Below are 21,529 nucleotides of genomic sequence, written 5' to 3' on the forward strand. Positions count from 1 at the left end.
TTACCACTGGGAGTTTCATCTGTTCTGGAATAAAGAACATTTTTATGTATGATGTTGCTATCTTGCTAGCCACACTAATATTCAAAAGGATACACAGACTTAAATCAATAGCAAAGCAACAAAGACCTTAAAACTGAAGTAGTCACCAAGTGAATGCTAGACAGCTCTTTTAGGCATTATCTTTGTTCCTTTCATTGGGATTCTTGAAAGCTGAGTAGCTGTACAGCTTCAAATTCAAGTCTTCTGTTAATCTTTCCACCAGGCAGGAAGCTGGCAGAAGCACTTCTCAGTGCAAGAAGTCCTGGAAAGTCACATCACCCATTTGGGGCTTCCTTATTATAGGCTTTGTGAAACCATGGGTTGGATCCTTCCTTCTTTTTTTTCCTTCCCCATCGAGAAGGGGTGAAGGGGGCTGTGAGCCTGGCCAGCTCCCCTCCCTTCTGGCACATGGGGCCAGTCGGCCTCAAAAAGCTCAGGCTTGATCCTCCTTCTGCGTAGCCTCTGAGGGATATTTTCCTGACAATAAGAGAGGTGTTATGATATTGGCTGTGTTCCTCAACTGCAGCTTCCCATCTCCCTCGACACAGCGCTGGGGTTTAATGATCTGTGCAGCCAGGCTAGTCTACCTGAGGGAGGAATCAGACATCTTTTTCTGTTTCTCCTCCGTTCTGATGAATCATCTGGTCCTTGCAATTAGGACTGTAGTAATCTCCTCCCGGGCCCTTTAATAACAGCCTTGATTGGTGACCCGCCGTATTGCATCCATCCAGCTGTGGGCATGTCCACTCGGTTGCTTTGTTCGTGCTGTTGGGCATGTTGCAATACACGAGAGCAGGGACTGGTGCCACAAAAGCTTTGGCAGCATCGCAGGCGTGTTTACAACAAGCTGCCTCTATTCCTTAAATTCTCCTGCAAGGAAGTGATTTCTCTTTAAAATTAAATTAATGCAAGGCAAAGATGAATAGTCCCCGCGTGCTATTTGGCTTTTTGCTCAGTGCTGCTTATGAGAGGAAGCTCTTGGCAAAATTAAATGAACCTCCTCTTCCTCAAGCTGGCAAATACTGTCAGAGCTGGTCATCGCACACCTTCATAAATCTGAGATGTTGGCATCCCACATGCACCAGGCAAACATCACATTTTGTAGAGGGACCGCACAAGGGTGCAATAATCACAGCTGTTTCATGTCAGCATTCAGAAAGCTTACAATAGGATTTTATTCAATGAGCCATTCCTTTTGAAACGCCATTAGAGATATTTGCTAGGAGAAACTGGCCTCAACTAATCATATTTAATTTTTTATCAAATGCACCGTGGGAGCAGCAGGGATCTGCATGAGACAGAAGCAAGCAAATACTGTTTATTTAGAATAAATAAACTTTGAGTAAGAATTGAACATATTCTCTCCTGGCTACGGTTGTGCAAATACAGGCAAATCCCTACAGAGGTCTGCTGGGGATCGTGTCCTGACCCAGGTGCTCTTGGAGACCTCCAGTTGCGCCCACTGAAAGGAGAGGATTGCAATCAGGTAGATGCAGAGGAGCAATTCTGCTCCTCTGAAACCAAGGATGTGTATTGTCAAGCCACTTTCTTATTATTCAGTAAAGAGGAGAAGTGGAAATTGTAAATGGTAATTCCCCCGTTATTTCATCAGACTCCTGTCTTCAAGTCGCTAAGCTCAGACGTGTAAATAAAAGGAAAAGCCAAAGAGGAGTTTACTCAGGATCATCCCAAACTGGGCTTTGGTCAACAGTGAGGCTCCCAGGTAGGTGCCGAGAGCCTGATGATACCCACGAGTGTCCTGTCACCTCGTGTCCGGTCACCTCATGGAGTGGGCAGCCAGCAGAAGGCCACCAGAGGTTTACTCCTCGGCGTTAGCCAAAGGGCACCTGGTGTTGAGCTCATGGGAGGCAGCTGGTAAGCGGCTGGGCGCTTGCCTCTGGTTTTCTCTGAATGCTTTTTGTGTCATTTAGTGAAAAGCTTAGAGATTACGGCTTAGTTTCCGCGTCGAAAGGAAACTGAAAAGTTGGGGAAAGGAAAGAAGCCGAAAGATCATGGGAAGAAAGGCAGGACAGAAAGCAAGATAGGAGGTAAAAAATAAAGATGGAAGCAGAGAGAGCAGCAGTGCTCAGAGATAATGCAAAGCAATTTTTACACTAGTTATTGACTGAACCCGAGGCACATCTCAGGCTCTGTTTTCTTGTACAAATTATACTGTATCCATGGTAGACTCGGAGCTGGTAGCACAAAGTGCAGGGGAACTCAGCACAGCGCGAGCTCTGGTTCAGAAGCGCTTTTTTCCTGTTCAGCAGAAACGCAGCATTGCACATGACTGCAGAAACGTGAATCAGCCCCATAAAAATAACGAGTTTCAGAAATGATAAACTTGATAGTTTCTGGTATTTATTATGCTCACTAGCTTTTTCTCCACAGCCCTAAAGCTTAGTCATACCTTTCAAAACAAATACATGTAGAAACTGAGATCTTTCTACATGGAGATAATCCACCAGCTGTGAGTTTAAGAAAATATATAACCTGCGAGTCACAGCAGATGTATGAGAGCTGGAAAACACTGCAAATTGAATCTGATTGGCATCAAAGCAGTGCCTGGCTGTATCTGCATGGTCTTTAGCAAGAAGATAAGAACAGACTTTATCAGCAGTCCAGGCTGGCTGGATACATCCAGTTCCACCCTGAAAACCTCGCTAGGTATGTGCATCGTGCTGAACTCAGCCCTCCAACCGTTCCCTGCTGGGAATGGCAACGTGAAGGCACCCAAAGCACTATCAGCCCTGCAAAACGCCATCGGGTTTTCTGGGCAGCCAGCTGAGCTACGGCACAAGCTTGGCACTGCTTAAATAACCTGCCCATCGATGGCAGAGAGGTGGTTTCAAGGAGTGACCCTTGGTGGCATGGAGAAACCGATGCAGTCAGCGCCTGTGGACGTGGGGGAGAAGATCTCGGGTCTCCTTGAGAAGTTCTGAGTCGGGTCCCGAGCCGGGCAGAGACGCGGCTCCCTCATGCGATAAGTAATTTCGCCAGCGTGTTTGTGTGTGTGAAAGAGAGATAGTAAATTTGTATTTATTGAGATGGAGCCAGACAGCAGGAGTAAAGCAGAACAAGACGTGTCAGAGCTGGGATTTATTACTGACACAGTAGACCATTTTCCTTTCATTTTGACCATAATGTCGTTCTGAGCCTCTGCCAGGCTTCGAGAGCAGAGCCGTTCGTGAGTCCACCCCCTGCTTCACACCCTTCATTTTTCTCACTTTGCAGGTTTTGACTGAGCTAATGCTTTCAGGAAAAAAGACTTATTGATTAGAAAGAAGTCGCTTGCAGCATCTGGGCTTTTATTGGCCTCATCCATGAGGTGTTTTTAGCTGTTTGGTGGAGGTGCAGGTAGTGTTTGTTCTAACACGTTTAGTAAATTCTCCTGGTTGCCTGCCCTTGTTTCTCAGAGCTTTCTCACGTTGTCTGCTCTTCCTTGTCACCTGTCCAGAGCAATCGCGTTCAGACTGCAGCATGTGACAGGATCGCCTCAGCTGCTCTGGAGATGATCATCCTCCTCCTCCTCCACATTTTAATTTGCACCTTGTTTTTCACTCCAAAACACACAAACAGCCATTGCCCCTCATCTTCATGTGATTCTTGTTATTGCCTAGATTTTATAGCTCAAAACAAGTGGATATCCTGTCAGAGTGATCTAGAGCACTTTCATTTGAAGTTCTTCTTTCAGCGAGAGCAAAGACGTCCCGCTGTGATGAGTCTAGTAGTCAAGTATTAATTCTGGCATAATTTCTGCACGTGCCCAGAATGCTGACAGTCATTACTTATAATTGCCATAGTGCAAAGTTAATCTGTAAAAACCCGCCCTGACAGGAGACTTTTTTTGCAGTCAGGGAAAGAGAGGTTGTGAAGGACTGAGCTGTCCTTACAGCTGCTTGCCAGCTGGGTCGCGTACAGAGATGTGCAGCACATGGACTGCAGTGGCCATAAAAGCCCGACTTAGGGTGTCTTTACGTCATGAATTCCTGCAGATGCTGGGTCTTGCAAACACGTTGGCTAAGAAGCCCAAGGTGTGTTAGTTGGGCTCAGCACTCAGAAGACCCTACAGAGTCTACAGAAGACTCTAGACTCAAAGAGATGGAAGTATGAAGAAAAAGAGGTGCCTACAGGGGTGGCCAGGCTGAGGCTTCTGGATTTCTCCCGATACTACAGGAGATAATCAGAGTCAGACCGATGTATCAATGATACTTTCAATCTAGCTTTTCACCTACAGAAACAAAGCAACATCTCTCAAGGGCGGTTTCTTTCTTGTATGGCTTGCAAACAATACAGATGTTTTGGAAATCCCAACTATCTGATCCGAGTGCAGTGAGAATGCCAGAAAAGGACCAAATGATTTAAACAGGAGCTGTTGTGGTTACCACAGCCCATTGACTCTGTAAATTGTGTCCCAGCTAAGGAATTTGTATTGCTTAGCAGAGTGAGATCGTCTCTGAAGTGACTTTCAGATAATGTTAGTGACCTGCTAACCCATGTTAGCGCGTTCCCTTGAACTCTGCAAGTTGCTAATCTTGCTAAGACAAATAGGAACTCGCAGCTTAACGTGGCTCAGCTGCGTGAGTAATAAGCAGCGGGCTTCAGCAATTAGCTCCCCAGGAGCCTGCCACGTTCAGGCAGGGTCCTGGTGTTAAACCTCAGCAGTTGCTAATATGAGAACTTTTTAACTTGGGTGAGAACAAAGAATCGTACTGGTTTTATTTTTAGCAAGAGGAATCCAGAATTTGTATTATTCCCACTAACATTTCTTTTTTTTTTCAGTTGAGATATGAAAGGCAGTGTAAATCAGCAAGCGCAGCCAGGAATAAAAAAAAGGAAAAAGAGTCACCTTAGAAAATAAGCATCCACTAGTCCTCAAGCTAAGAAGCAGCAGGGAATATTGGGAAAATAACTCTAAGATGCCCAGATTTATCAAGGCACTTACCTGCACAGCATGCAGAAAACAAACCTCTGCATCTGTCGGTCTGTGGGTGGGGGCTCTCATGCGGGTGTGTATGTTTGTGGAGGAAGAGAAAACACACCTGAAGGAAATGTAAATAATAATATTATCTGTAGATACTGAGGACAGAGGTGAGAGAGAGAAACGTGTTTTTTAATGAAGGCTGCTGCATGCTTGGACATACAATGACAGCATGTACATTGGCATGCTGGGTGCAGAGCTTCTTTGTAAAACATTGGGGGGGGGCTACCTGTTATTTTCTCATGCAAATTCAGAACTGCATTGTGCCTTACTGTGGATGTTCCCTTCGAAATCAGTTCCTTCTATTCAGACTGCTGAATCTTTCAAATTATATATTTTAATGACTTAAGTAGCTATTTTGCTCAGTTAGCGATGCGGACCCGTGTGAAGTCCCTGGTCAAACCAACCCCGCTAGGTTATTATAAGTAGAAGCATTACAGGGAGGAAAAAAATAGGGCGCCTGCTTTTAATTAAAAGGAAGCGGTTTTAATTATATGTTTTTAATTATGAGGGAAGTGATTTGCAGAATAACAAAATAAAGAAGTGATTGCTCCTTTCCTTAAGAACATGTTCTCAGGCTCGTGGATTGGAGCAGTTGTCATATTCCTGGTAGGTAAGGAGTGCCTGGCTGTCACAAGAAGTCTTCTGCCTGTGGGTCCCTTTGTACAGTTATTCATTACAGCTCCCAGAGTGCCTGCCAAATTCTCTTCCCCTTTTACAGATAGAGAAACTGTGGCACAGAGAAGCAACGTGACTTGATAAATCCAGATCGTGTTTCCTGCCTAATATCTTACCCACTGGAAATCCTCTGCCAAGAATGGCTGTCAAAGTTGTGTCTCCAGAAAAAGATTTCTCCATATTTAAAAAAAAAAAAAAAAAAAAAAAAAAAAAAAAAAAAAGAAGGGAGGGAGAAATCAATGAAAAACCCAGGCATGGATGCAGCTGCAGAGAAGTGGGGAGGAGCTGTATGGCAGCAGCAGCGTCAGCTCCTCAGTGCAGTAGGTTCAGGATCACACACATGGCCATGGAGATGCTGATGGTGTGCATTGCCTCGTGGAGAGGCAATGGCACTCCGACACCTTGTCCACTCTTGTACATCAGCTTGTACAAGATGCGAGCCTAGCAAGTTCCTCAGTCACTGGAGGACAGAGAAAACACACATCTCAAACCCTCCCTATAGAGCCTGCAGTTGAACAAAAATCCAAAGTGTGTTTTCTGAGTTTCCCCTTTTCTTTCTGCAGATGAACATTATGGATGTAAAGATGAGCAGACTTCTATAAATAGGGCAAAACCTCTTCTTTTTTCCTTTTATGATCATCAGGAAATGTCATTTTTCCCCATTTTACAAAGCAGGGAACAGGGCAGAGGCTAAGTAACTTGTCCAGGGTATGAAAGCAGGTGCGTTGGAAAATGGGGGTTGAGGTCACAGTTTCTCTTTTAGAGGCAAAAACCCTTTCTCATCCAAATGCTCTTTGAAAGCTTGTCCCTCTGGTTCTTCCCTGAGTGCCTAACAAAAGCAGCCTACTCAGTGCAGAGCACTCCAACCCGACAGCCTCCGGTTAATGCTCTCCTGCAGTAACCACACGTCAGGCAGGCAGGTTGTCCCTCCCCTCGGTGTCACTGGTGACCAACACACTTCAGTGCATCCACAGCTTCAGCAGGCCGGGCCAAAAAACGTGCAGTAACCCCACATGGCAGTGCTGACTCCAAGTGAAGAGAGGAATGAAAGGGTGACGCTGCAGGGAGCGTATCTGCAGATAACAGCAGCCGTCAAAGCCGATGGATACCTGAAGGCTGGGCTGGCTTAATTATTCTGCAAGGATATCGCTAGGTAAAGTCCTGACAGAAAGCAGCCCCTTTTGAAAGATACCAAAAGGGGCTTGTATACTTGTGTACAAACGTAGATAACGCCTCTTGAGGCTCTTTGAACAAACCTCTTCTTGGTGCCCTCAGATGCAGCAGTCAGGTGGGCTGTTCTGCTTCTCAAAGGTTACGCCGCAGCAGCAGCGGGGCCACCGGGTTTTGGGGGCTCTTTGCAAGTAGGCTGGGAGCACCAGAAGCAAAGCACAGCAGCAAAATGGATGGCAAAAGCTAGTTAGGGACTTGTGGAGTTCAATTGGTTTGCTTTTATTTTTATTTTTTTTTTGCTAAAAGTCACCACATCTCACCTGCCTCACGCCATGGTCAGCGTGCAGGGCTCTCCATGTGGTGCGCGGAGCAAGGACGCTGCTCCGTGGAGCTTTGTCTCTGCCCTGATTGGGACTTTTCGGAGAGCATTGTGCTGCAGGGGCCTTTGGAAAAATAATGATGCTTCGGAAATGAAAGGAGGTTTGGATAGATTTCCTTGCCCGTGCTGGAGATTGTCCCCTCCTCTGGACAGCACTAAATCTTTCCTGCCAGGGATAACTGGTCCTCGGGGCTCGTAGCAATACTTCTGGAGAGAAAAACGTTTTGTCTTTCGTGTGGATAAAATTGTAGCAGGCGGCAGGTGCTTTCAAAACATTTTTGAGGAAAGCATCCCCATGGGTGCCTCTCCAGGCCCTCACCTGTGAAGGACACAGGGCAGCGGGTGATGCTGTCAGTGCGCCTCAATTATTTTCCTGGGAACGAGGTGGCAAGGCTCGGTGGCGATGCCGACCTCCAAAGCTGCAGCTGGAAGGAGGCAGTGCTTGAAGGGAGAAGGAAGAGGAAGGGCTTTTCTCCGCTTTTCCCTTTCACTCCATAACCCAGGGAGTTTCTCACAGGCCAACAAGGAAATCTCTGTGTAGGCCCCATTCAGAAACGCTGTCTGTTGGCCAGGCATCAGCTCAGCGGGCAGCGCGTTAAGCTAACACGGTGAATAGATGTTTCTAGAGAGAGAGAAGCGCTTTGCTACGGTGCTGTCTTTACTAATGTGTGTTCTTCTGCTTTCCACCAAACAGTCAATGAAGGCTCAGGTGAAACCAATCAAAAAGAGACATCGACCTGTGACATTTGCCAGTTTGGGGCAGAGTGTGACGAAGATGCAGAGGATGTTTGGTACAGTAACTTGGTCTACTCTTCTATTTTAATGAATGTTGTATTATTGAAATACACTGTGAGTTAGAAAGCATTTAAAACATTGGATATTCAATTTTCTGCACCCAGAGATTCATCTGACAGTGACTGAGGTGGTTATTACTCTAAAAAAAATGTATGAAACAGATTGGTTTATAATTCTGGAACATGCACAATTTAGAAAAAGTCCAGAAACACTGTTATCCATTTTGTTGCTGTTACAACTTATGTTACTCCATCTGGGCTTTTACAGCTTTATTCTTTGGTAAAAATAGAATTGGGAAAACTAATTGACCTACAGCTTTTCTGGTTAAAAAGTATCATTAATATTATCATCATGTGAAGTCATGTGTGACATTAGAAATGTTGGGAAATCTGTCTCGCTTTTTCCTAGTTGCTGGAGTCAAAGACCTAACCCTCAAATGCTTGAAGTAAATAGAGTGTACATTCAGACATTTTCTCAATGGAGGCTTATTTTTTATTTTTAAAAAGAGGTTTTTAAATCTTCTTGTTTGTTCATTTGTTTTAAACCTTAATCACATAAGCTGAAGGGAAATAATTCTATCTACCCAGAATATTTTTCTGAATTTTTCAATTTGCCTAGATACTATGCAAATACTTCATTGTAAGTCAACTTTAAACTAATCATTTCATCGTGATTTTGGAACAGCCAATGTAGATCAAAAAGCAGCTATTCACAGAGCTGTACTTCTAACGCTGCCTTTATAGCAAGCCTCATATTTCTAAGTAATTAATATAAACTTAGAGACAACAAAATAAGCATGCAAATGTTAGAGCTTTTGATCTGAGTGATGCTTCTGAAGCTGAGGGCTGACAGTGGTTAAGGGATGGGTAGAGAAACTGGGCAGTGAGATATCAGTAAGGCACTATGGCCCAAACTTCAACTTGGACAGTTGGAATGGGGCAGAGGGGAATGAATTAATGAATGAATGAATGATGGACATCGTAACTGGGACCAGTGTTGGGCAGCTGACCTCATCCAGATAGGGCATCCATGTGATATTGGTCAGGCGTGGCATTATAAACATTTCTGCTGTTCAGTGAAGCAGCTTAGGAATATGGTGAGCCAGTTGTGCTCATTTTGGTTTGGTCTTGCTAAGCTTCTAATAACCTCTTGTTCCAGTCTTTAACAAATACCAAGCGAACAAGCCACAGAAGCCTTGCTGTGCTTCCAGCTACCAAAAGAAAATTGCTGTGTTAAAAAACAGGAACAAGATGCATCTTGGTTATAGGTTTGCAATAACGCAAAGAGATTTGCATGGATAAAAGCGCTTAAATTTGACTTTGTTTAAGGAAATTACTTCTGGTGTCAGGATTTTTGCTGTCTCCTTGACCAGTTATCCTTGAGAGTTTGGTGGTGCGGTGTTGAAACAAAATGATGGTTAAATTAATATATCAACATCCACAGTCTGATGCTCGTGTTTTCATAATTAAGTGCACTTTCAAGTTGGAAGGCAGCAGAAGAGAGGGACGAGGGATAAAATTAGCTACCAGATAACATTATTAATCACAAGTACCGTGTAGCAGTGTTTATTTTTTTCCAGAAATAGCTCGATAAAAAAGCCGGATCCAACTTACCCCACTAACGTTCCCACTACAGCTTCTGCAACTAATTCCTCCCCTCTGAAACAGCTTGGCTTATACAGAGCAGCGGAATAACTGCAGGAGCTGAAGTTCTCAATCTTTATTGACAGGCGGTCCTTCTGCAGGGGAAGATGCTTCTCGGGGCGGGAAGCAGGGAAGGGCATTTGCTGGGAAGATGTAAAAAGGCAGTAAAGCAGATTTCCAACCAGAAGTAAAAAGACCGTGCAAAGCCTGTTAAAGGTCCGCTTTGAAGTAAACAACTTCATACGCCACGACAGAGCTCTGCTTTCCTGTCCCTGCCCCCTGATTAGTCGTGGATAAGCGTCTTTCTAAAAAATGAGCCTTCCGGGTGTTAGTTCTTTGTTATTCGTATTTCTGGAATAAAAGCGGGCCATGTATGGGGAGCCTAGATCCCTCTTTCAAATGTACATTAATTGAATTTCCGTGTTTGGCACCAGACAGTTACATCCTGGTGCACTTCCCCCCCCCCTCCCTGCAAAGATTTGGTGTGCAGAAAACGCCCTGAAATTAAATGGGAAGCGAAATTCCAGAGTATTATTCAATCGATGCTTTTACACCTGTCTAATTTCAGATGTAAGCAGGGCTCCTCTGGTTATCTCGGCTGACTGAAGAGGTTTCTAAAAGTCCAAATGAGGTCAGGGTTCCCGGCGGCCCCAGAGCTGCTGGTACGGGGTGAGAAGCCCAGCGCTAGCGGTGTTCCCTATCCTTGGGGGGGTGCAGGATCCGTGCCCAGTCCACTCCAGGTAATGGGGATGCACGCTGGCAGCAGAGCCAGACCTTCAAGAGCTGGAGACACAAGGCTGGCTGTTTGCCTAATATTTCTAGGGTGTCACAGTAGATCAGAGGAGAGAGCACAGGTGTGATAGCAGATGTGGTTGGGCTGCTGATGATTTAAAGCGACAATTAACATTATTCTGCATTGCCACAGCCTGTTATTTTGCAGTCCCCTGTCTCTGGTTTAACTCTTTTTTTGTTGTTATTCATTGCCAATTGTCACTCAGCTGAATTGTGCTATTGTAGTGTGTCACCATTATTTTAAAATCGTTTTATTTGCTTAAAACCGATCTGTTAATGGCTAGGCTCCTGGGATTTCGGGAGGGTTTTGCCACATAAAAGACATCTCGAAGGGCTAAGATACGTGCGTGAACGTTTTCTGGAAAGTACGAAGAAAAGGCAGAAAAGAACCGCCTGTAATAACAGGTTTTCTGAGGCATGGTAAAACACACATATATTATTATCCTATTCTGCAGTCTAATATCACGAGAGTGAATGCAATTTGGCATTCCATTAGTGAATCTCTTTCTCTGGGTTAAAAACAAAGACTGTTCAGTTGAAAGTCTTTAACATCTTGCTACTTTAATATGTGAAAGCTTCTTGTCACTAAGAAGATCGTGTATTACTGGCATTATTCCCACCTTTAATGCATTTTGCACCAGTGAGCTTCATGAATATTTAAAGCAGGGCAGTGGCTGTGCTCTTTAGCACTGGATTGCAATCTATTGGTAAATCAGACATTTGGTGTTGCTTACTTTGGGTTTTATTTCTGAGCTGCCTGAGGAATAATTGATTTTGTAAGACAGGGCTACTCAACATAACACCCCGAGAGATATACTTAAAAGGAAATGAAGAATGAAGCGTAACGCTCTGAACAGTGGTGTGTTTCTAAGATCTTCCAAAAAGCATCCATGAAATACTCACTCACTGTATATAAATAGTACTCACCAAATGGAGTGCCTGCTCATCTGCTAAAGTGGCTTAGTGTCAGTACATAACCACGTCAAAAACCTGGATTCCAGTATCAATCTCCTCCTTATGAGCCACCGAGGAAATAAGAGCACTCCACGCTGGGCAAGCCGTGGTTTGGATGGATACTGGGCAGCTGTTCCAGAGGTCCATGACATGTCCAAGTGGAGGGAGATAAATAATAGCAAAAACCCCTCTGCTGAATTTCCTTTTGGAAGACGCAGAGAAGAGAGGACAGGAGTGTTTTCTTAAAGCAAGATTAAAGCCTACAAACCTCTGACTTGTAGAGTTAATCAAAATCAGAATGATGAATTGGGGTTAGATCGGCGTGCTTTTCCTTTGAATTTCAAAATCAGAAGGTCAGCCAGCAGCAGAGACTCAAAGTGCAGGATTGCCCAGGATGAGATGCAGTTTGCTCGCAGTAAGGAGATGCAGAGATGTCCAACATACTCGGGAGAGAGTGCCCTGTAGCCTGGCAGCATCCAAGGAGGCCAGCCCTACAGATTTCTCCTCCGCCTTCCCCGCAGGAGGAGGAGGAGAGGCAGCAGCGTGCCTGGCCACAGGTGCCTGACCTCCACCCTCGGATCCAGGGAGGGCAGCAGCTTTCCTGAAGTGTTTGATGCCTGGCCCAGAAGGGCAGAAAGGATGGCAGCCTTCCTGAGATGCTGAGCATGGTGAAGGAAGGGACGAGGCTCTCCTGTGTGCCATGCAGCCAGGTGGTATTCCCAAGGGAGGCGGTGGAGTTGCAGCACATCCCTTGTGTCCTGTGCTTCTTTCTGCATGGCTGAGACAATAAACTCCACTTACCACAGCAAACAGACGCTCAGGATGTATTAAGAAGATGAACTGTTTCAGTCTTTTGTTTCATATCTTACTGCTAATCACTGATAAATATATATATACAGTGGGTGCACGCTCCTGTACAACAGGCAGGCAATCCACAACACGTGAGGATGGCGAAACTGCTTTCTCATGCAAGTAAACTGCACTGTACATGAAAGATATCTGTGCAAATCATGCAGCTGCCATCAACCACTGCCCCTGTAATCAATACTGCTCCAACAATCAATATTTATCTTTATTATAGTATAGAAAGAAAACGCATAAAAGAAACGAATGATTTTGCCAGCTTCTCAATCCACCCAGCAATTAGGTCAGTCAGCTTTGGGTCCCTTCCCCCTTCCATCAGTCGCTCTCATCGAAAGCATCTGCAAACAAGATGCTGTACTACTATAAAGTACTAAAAGGTAGTTTGAAAGCTCACATACATTACACGGGTATTGGCTGCTTCATGTTCAGCAGTGTGTATAATAACTGTGCGTGACCTACTTGTTCCAGATGCAGAAACACCGAGCTCCTTGAACATCTGCAATGTCCCGTGCATTATACAGTAGCTATATGGCAGTTTCCTGCTGCTTGCCTTTCTTTTCTAGAGCAAGTAATAGGTCTTAAAACATAGTGGTTGGATTCATGGTTCAAATAAACACAGAAATGGGATTAAATAATTAAAATCTGCAATCCTGCAAAGGCTAATGTTTCTGCTTAACTTGAGATCATACCTAAGGCATAAAACACGGCTGCTGCTGCACAGATCTTCGTGGCGAGCACGGTAGTCACGTCTAATCACAGGAAAGCAAAGGGACTGCAGCATGCAGTCTTCGCAGTGCACAACAGGAGACAACCAAGCAGCTTACACCCTCTGAGGATCTTAGCCCTGGCCTAGCAGCAGAGCTGCCTCCACTGTCTGCCACGATTCCTCTCAGGTTCTTCGCTGGCAAGCTACAGAGGTATTGTAGGTATCTTTCAGCAGACCATTTGAACTTAAAACCAGCCCAGGTTAGTGCCCAACTACGTCCAGAGAAAAATTCCCACTGGTTTGAAAAGGGACTTAGATCAAGATGTGATTTTCTCCTTTGTCAGTGATGAATCCGTAAAAAGAGCAAGGGAAGATATGGGGAACAGGAAGTTATATTTATCTTCAGAGAGCATTTCTCTAAAAGCAGCTTATGGGCCAGTCTTTTTTGAGGAGTGGGAGGCAGGAATAAGCACATCGTATTTCTAAGTTGAATGTACTAGTGGCTTGGCCAGAAAGAAGTCATGCTTGGAAAAACGATGGCTTGTTTGGACGTCTGCTGAAATTGTTTTACTCTGCATACATTTTGTTTGGTTTTAGTCTAAAACAGCCATTTTCTCCTAGTCAGGTAAGTTTCCAAAAATCAGCTTACCATCTTTACATCCTATATCCAGTGCCAAAGTATCTTATTTAATTTGGAAATGAGACTTTGCTCCCTAACTCCCACAGGTTGGTACTTTGGGGACCTTGACCTTTCCATCCACTGAGTGACCACAGTCCTTCAGAGCCTTATGCTCACTTGACAAGCTCCTGCCTTTCCAGATTCTCAAGATTTATTTTCTTAATAACATCCTTTAAAAAAAAAAAAATGGTTTTAACATAAGACAAGATTGTCTAGAGTTACTTATACTTCATAGTGTTTTATTACCAATACACTTTGGAGCGGTCTGGTAAATAATTCAGCCTACCCAAAGAAATTGACTGTATTTTCTCTATGCATCAAGGAAGTCTGTCATATAGACTATATATCATGGCTCTAAATGTTCTCAGATAAATGCAAAACTACATTGTGTTCCATCTGTACCATTCACCCAAGCAGGTCTTTTAGGGACCCTATATGATACATACATTTTTTTATATTTTGCAATTATAGCAAAACTCACCATGTGTTCAGGGGATAACATTCTACAAAGCCATAAAGCTTATAGATTTTTATCCTTTCAGATGCTTGGTCCAGGCTTGATTTTCAGTTTCAGAGGGTGAACTTCCAGCTTATGGAAGTCAATGAAAGTTATTCCACCGACTTCAGTGAGGCAAATATTCTCTCCCAGTATCGTAAACAGGGAATAATTTCTTGGTAGCCACTGGCAGAAGGGAGAATAGACTCCATGCACAGTTTTTCACAGAGTGCAAACTTGGAAATTGTGATGATAAAAGCAGAACTTGGCTTACTGACTGCTTCAATTGCTTCAGAGGAAATATTGATTTGTGAAAAGCCAAAAATAGCTTCGGAGATCTTTTTGTTTTGTTTCCTTGTCTTATCATCTTTCAATGCTCCTGTACTAGCAAGACACAAATTCTTCTGAAATTTAAGGGGGGAATAGCTTATAAGGCATGTAAAGCTGTCACCTGTCTTTACAATGATTAGTCTTTTCAACTTCAAGTCAAAAACTGCAATTTTAGAGCATGGCTCAAAATAGCCAAGTTTTCGTGTCAGGTTTACATGGCCAAGGAGCCCACCCCTGCGTTCCTGTGGGCAGGAGACATGGAGGCAGCAGAGGGGTGGGTGGTCACGGCAGGGAGTGCTGGGGACGGACTGGGAAAGGACAGAGGGCTGCAGAAGGAGGGAGATGACCTAAAGCTGGCTTCCAGCCGCTCTGCTTTGCTGTTTGCTGGGCAGCACAGAGGAGCCACCATGGATTTTGGAGGCCCTACCTGGAGGCAGCACAGAGGTCCTTGCTCTGCCTGGTGTGGGGGTGGCAGCTCTGCTGGCCTCGAGGTTTTGGCTGTGGGCTGCGTGAGGGCTGATCCACGTGTGTTATAAGGGTGCGTGAGAAAGCAGCAGCATCCCTCTGCGTTTTCACTTTGTGCAGATCACCGGGGGGCCTACATGACAACATGGCGGAGCAACCATTTTATGTGCCCCGTTTAACAGGAGAGCTAATGAACCTGGGGGATTTTTCATCACTTCTCTCCCACAAGCTATGACCACCTCTTTCACTCCTTGGTAGGAAAGCGTGGCAGCTTTCTGAGTGCACACCTTTATTTGCATTTGAAGGAAAGGTTTTCGCAGTCTGTTTTGTGCTCTGGCTGTAATGCAGGGCGTGGTGCAGACCATGGCCAGCCCTGCTGCTTTGTGTGAGGCACACAAAGGGCCCCCTTTGACTTTGCAGAGCTGTGCACAGGTGCCCCTGGCCAAAGCCACCACCCGGTTGTGCAACCCCATGTCTGGGAGACCCTGGGCTCACCAGATTGCGAGAGTGCACGTAAGGGATAATATGATAATGCACATCAAATATTAATGTGCATCGACACATAATCGCCTGTGTACATCAGGGCATTACTGCATGAAAGAACAAGTGCACAGACCTGGAAGAGCAATGCATTTTTGCACCTTTTTCATATTTCCCATTTGCTGCTATCTTTTTTGTTCCTTAAAAATAAGCTTTCTTTGCTCCCCAGCCCCACATTTAGCCAAAGCCGTGCCCTGGTAGTAAACTGCAAGGTGCCTTCATGACAGCCTATTTAGTCTCAATAAAAAGCCGATTGGCCTAATGCGCAATCAAGAAAGGAGTGACATTTATTGCTTCAGTTTTATGATGCTGTGAACTGAGCAAGATTTGGAGTCTTACAGTGCCTTCAGGGGGCAGGAGATCACCAGCAATGAATTGTATTTATACCTTTTCCAATTTCCTACTAGCATTTTAGCAATAAATAGGCTGTGTTGTTATTGGGTTTTATGTAAGTATGTTTACGAAAGCAGGGATACAACTTTGTAGTTCAGAATTACAAGTGTCGGCTAAATAGATCAGCAGAGAGAATAACTACGTGAAGCACTGGGAAAGCACTTTCCAATTTATTATCAAATGTCTTAATAGAACACTTCATCTCTTCCGTCCCACTTTATGTTAACTATTAAATTAAAACTACATCCGTCGCAGAAGGTCGGCGGCTCCTTCACACGCCCATGTTGGAACATCAAGGCCACGATGTGTTCACGCATCCGAGCCATTAAAAATACATCCCATGCATTAAATATCAGCCTGGCGAAAGCTCAATACCAGCCGAAGCGCAGGGCAGACCTCAGGCTGGCAGGTGTCCCTTCCCCACAGCAGCCATCTCCTGCCCCGCTCCTCGGGGAGCCCACCGCGACGCCGGTCCTTCCCCACGTGTGCTTGCAGGATGCAGGCGGTTCTCTAGAAAGCAAATCGCAGCTAAAAGCCTGCGTGGGATGTGCCCAGACACAAAGGCTTAATTGCTGTCTCTCGGTCTGCCGGTTTTGTAAGGAAGGCCTCCCACGCTGAGGCGCTCCTGGGACGCGTGTCCCTCTGGGAGGTGCAGGTGGGTGGCACTGATCTGTGTCCCACACCTGAAGAGGGTTAATGCAGCAGCTTTCAGCTACAGAAAATGAGGGTTTCTTGGAAAAATAGAGGGTTAGCAGTGCTTTCTCCTTCTTGTACGTGTGAAGCGATTTGCTCCAAGTTGCTCAGGTCCCAGTGTCATACCTGTGGGCTGCACCAAGATCTCATTTCACCACTGGACGAGATGACATGAGGTTATCTTGTGTTATTTCCATCAGCACAGGAGGTGCAAAGCCCGGAGGAGAGCCTGCAGTACCTTCCTAAAATTTCATTAAATAACTAGACTGGATTTTATTTTGTAATTGAAGTCAGCCTACTTGCCGAGCAGCCAGTTCAGATGGTCCTGCCTCGGGCAGGTCTCCTCAGAAGTGGGAGGCACGGGTCTTTGAGGACACAGAGCAGTCTGTGGTGAGGGCTAGTCTGATTCTGCACGTGCGAAGGAAGCCTTTACAAGGAGGAATTAGTTTACCGTGGTTTTCGTCTCACAAAGGTCACTCATAGTCTTGCCTTCCCTACTGGCAGTGAATGTCTGTGTGGCATGGGGCCTGCGACACACAGGCTCATTGGGACAACTCCTGTTTTAATGTTTTAATGTTGCAAAACTGGAGCCAGCGGTATCAGCAGTTGGAGCACACAGCGATAAAACGTTGGTGAAGGACAGCCTCAGATATTTACAGAGGGAGAGAAAGAGTCAGCAAAGCTTTGTTTTAACACAGGCTGGAGAGACGTGAAGGACACCAAGTGAAGGCAAGCCATAAGAACGCGTTTGTTTTATTCTTCGTGCTTTAAATAAACTTCACATATTAGATATCAGCAGACACTTGAATTGGCAATGAGCAGAATTAGAAATTTCTTCTCTAGTCACATAGTTGGGGTGAGGATTTTTCCATTGCACTTCAAACCCAGTGATCAACCTTATAATTCTGTGTTTAAAGCATCCAGTCTGGCAAAGACTATCGTGCTCAACTTAGTTCCTTGTAAAGGGAAACGATAGTAAAAAAAAAAAATTAAGTGAAACGTTTATTTTGCCCTAAAGGTGTTAGTATACAATTCAATGTGCTGTTGAGGGCACCAGAGACATCAGGAAGCCAGATGAAGGTCATATTATAATTGGTGCTTTGAATTGTAAGAGGGAAGCAAAGGTGAAGTTTGTGATGTTTCCCACAGAAAACTTAGTAAAGAAGGTTATGGGGAAAAAAAAAAAAAAAAAAAGAAAAGAAAGGAGCATTAGGAATCTGCTTGCAGCATCTCACACAGCAGATGAAGGCAGCCGTTTCACCAGGCTGAAGCCTTGGAAAACGGTGGAGTGTGGGACCAGCTCCTCACCAGGGCTGGCTGGTCCAGCACGGTGGAGGAACTGGCACCCAGACGGCACTCACGAAACCTTTTGAAACAACCTCCGTGAGCTGTCATTGTGGCAATTTCAGAGCAAACGTGCTCTGAAAAATGCCTTCCTTTTTTAAGCATTGCCAGTCACTCCCTGCTCTCCAGCAGCTGTACAGCGATTACCCCGGCTCCTGGCTCCGTGCTCCAGCTAGGCTCACAAAATATGTTGCATTTGGTATGCAGGGAAGGACAGCAATAAATATATCCTCCACTTTAGTGCATTTTAGCTTGACATATGTCCAGTAAACAACATTTTGGGCTCTTGCAGTCCAAAAAAAAAACAAAAAACCAAAAACAACACCTTATTATTCAGCGCTTCCTTCTGTTATGATGCTTTGGGGTCCTTCAAATCATTTTCATTATGCACTACATAATAATAAAACTCTCTATGCAGGATGCTGATAATTCCTTGCATGGTCTCTGTGATTTCTAATTGTTTGAATAACAGCGTGCTATTGAAATGCCATGCAGAAACAGTGCATCACCCTGAGGGAATCAAGCTTTTCTCCTTTTACTCGGGGTGAAGATAAACATTTGAACAGTCGAAATAGGTAAAATATCCTAGGGAAGCCACTGTGAGAAGTAGACGTGCTTAGAGCAGAAGCCAGGCTGCAAAGGACAAAAAGGAAAAAATAAATAAATAACTAGATAACGTTGAATGGAAGGCACTCAAAGGAAGCCACGTTTTTTCTTCTCTTGTGATCTTAAAGCAGAAGAGAAGTACCAGCAGACCCAGGAAAGTAATATCGCATGCTATTTTTGTGCTGCCATTATAAAATATGTATTGTTTATTGTTCTGCACTGCAGCTAAAGTTTTGCGTCTGCCTCAAAAATAAAGTTTGTTTTGAAGTAGACTTGCAGCATCTCTACACTCTAAGCCTTTCAATGATGTTTTTAAGAGTGCGGTAATAGGATTTCAGTCTTCCAGCACACACAGGCAGGTGTTAAGGTATAATTCATAGAACGAGGTAAAAATCGTGTCTGTGCATTCTGAATACATGCTTTATATACTGTTCTATACGGATGTATGTGTGTGTACATGATATTCAGCTTGCCTCAGTTTTGCCTTCTTCCTGGAGCACAGCTTCGGTGCCATCTTCTTGGGCTGTGTTCTGTAAGCTGCAGAGGCCACTCACTGTAGTTCACTGGAGCTTGACCAGGCTACCAGAAGTCCATATGGACTCAACATCGAGGTTTCCAGGACACGGGAGTATGATTTACCTCTCTGCAAAATGTATATAATCACACCAAATCACGGCTGCTCTAGGTCTGTATGAGATTGGTGGTCCACTACTGAAATGGAGGTGTGCACAAGCCCCCCCAGAGGAATCCAGCTGCTGAGCTGCCCTGATGTGGTGGTGAGGCTGGTAGCAGAGGTGACCTGGAAAGGGCTCTAGCAGGCGGTGTGTTTTCACAAGGCATGGTGCAACACCACAGAGATGGTCCGAACAGCAGAGGCGATTGAGGCGTGTGAGCACGGACCTACCCAGCCTGGTTAACCTCACCAGCCCCTGCTCAGAACTGGTGGAAGTATCTCCAGGCGGGATTGTGTTGAGATGTATTCAACGTGCCCAAAGCTGCCCGGATAAATGAGCACTCCTGCCTGCCTCCTGACACCCAGCTGAACCACGCTGCGGTGCCTGTTGGAGGATGGAGGCATAATGTTCAGCCTGGCTTCCTTTCAACTAGCCTGCTGATAATGTCAACAAAGGTGCCCTGTCTACCAAAAAGAAAAACCTTGCAGGAATCCAAATGATGGAGAAAGCATTTGGGAGTGATTGCAGGGCTCTCAGTGCAGGTGTACGCTGCCAGGTTAGCTTTAAATGGCCATTTAATGTCCGATTTGGAGGGGCAGGGGCTTGGAGAGGAAACCACTGGTATCCAACCAGAAATTTGAGTTTCTGATCACTGCTTTCTAGTCAGAACAGAGGAGGGGAAGAAATCTCACTGGTGGAAATATCGTAAATGTACAACAAGCGTGTTTTTATTTATACACTGTTTTATGGCAAAGGGAAGGCTTTGGGCTTTTTTATGCTGCAAAATGTTGTTGGTTTTTTTTTTTTCCTTGCTTTTTTATTTTTGCCTGGAGAAAATATACGGCATGTTTAAAATGACTGCAGAATGGAACATCGCTTTCCCTGTAAAATAGTGTGCACTGAGACATGGCTGGATCTCACACTTGACCAAATTAGCATATGCACTCAAATATCAGAGCTCTGACTAGTAAAAATAACACTGGATTTGCATTTTCACATTTTTAGCTCCCGCTTCCCTGTCTGTTTGGTTTTATGCCTTTTTTCTTGACTGACAATTCTCTTTGTGGCAGATTTATTGCTGTTCTGCTGTTTGGACCCTGTAATCAACTAGACACTTGGCTGAAGACGTTAGTCATTTCATTAAGTACTTTTTGCAGATATCTCCGACACAATTTTCTGTTGCTCTGGTTCCAAAAAGCAAATGACCCATGGCCAGCAAAGTCTGCATATGAATCTTTAATAAACAGAGGTAGTACCAACAATGCTCTCAGGTTTCCAAACTACGGCGGGCTAATTAAAATATGTTGAATAGGGAAGAGCTGCCATTACCATCTCGCTCTGACAAAAACATTCCTGCATCTGTTCCCAGTAAAACCGCTCTTTTAGAAGCACGGTCACATTTATCCTTCTTGAGTCCTATCAAGCTACGTATGAAACCTCCCTCATGCTATGTACAGATAGAGCATAGTATTTTTTTTTTATTATTTTTCAGCAGTACATTGCTGAAAACAAAGACTGAATAGTTGTCTTAGGAGCGGAGATAAAGTGTGGAGTGGGCTTCTTTTTATCATGGCTGTGTCACTAATGATTATACTATATTCATGAACTAAGGAAGTATAATTATAGCATTCTCCTGCACTTTATGGGCGAGGAACTGTTCTCTCTTTCTATCGAGACACCTCCTTAAAATGCTGTTCCTCACTCCAGGGACAGCCCTTCATAGCTGTGAATCCTCTCTTCAGCAGCATTCTCTCTGCAGGCGAAGCCTCTCTTTGTGCTCAGAGAACAATACCATACGCTGTTTGCAGGAGAGTGGGGAGGTGGGAGACCAGGCACTCACTGGTGTACTCTGTCTGGTTCCCTGACCCCATTAATTTTTACAGAGACCAATTCAGTAGAAAGCCAAGTTGGATGTTCCAGCTGGCCAGGCAGCGTTGCCATCACTTCTGGGATGCAGACCTCACTGAGGCCTGGCTAGGTTCTTCTTCATGGTCCAGCTCTGGATAGGAATGGGCAGCCTCATGGGCTTCTCCATCAGGTCACCAATCCCAGCCCCTACAGAGACCTTCCAGTTGTGCCTTGACGTGATGTCCTCACTGCAGGGTCTAGCAGTGCCACAAAGCTGTGCCACAAGAGGTACAAAGGCAATCAGCTCCAAATCCCCAAGGAGGAGCCCAGGTTTGCCAGTTTTCTTAGTTTTCTTAGTTTGTTTCATTTTTATGCTTTTGTGATCGGCAAAATAATTAAGTGGATCGTGGGGTGTTGAGCTCCTCCAAGATTTTAATCGCATGAAATGGCATACATAGAA

The 21,529-nt window shown here is 44.8% G+C and overlaps 1 protein-coding gene across 4 annotated transcripts in view; it reads left to right on the forward strand.

Moving 5' to 3' along the window:
* The window catches only part of TMEFF2 (transmembrane protein with EGF like and two follistatin like domains 2), a 321,829-nt gene that overhangs the window by 267,697 nt on the left and 32,603 nt on the right, over positions 1–21,529 (forward strand). For all 4 annotated transcript variants that reach the window (XM_084522871.1, XM_084522870.1, XM_084522868.1 and 1 more), the window contains one exon: positions 7,942–8,038. In XM_084522871.1, coding sequence (XP_084378997.1) covers positions 7,942–8,038 — 97 coding nt within the window. The remainder of the gene's footprint in view (positions 1–7,941; positions 8,039–21,529) is intronic.

This window comes from Aythya ferina, assembly GCF_964211825.1.
Source record: "Aythya ferina genome assembly, chromosome: 6".
Taxonomy (NCBI): domain Eukaryota; kingdom Metazoa; phylum Chordata; class Aves; order Anseriformes; family Anatidae; genus Aythya; species Aythya ferina.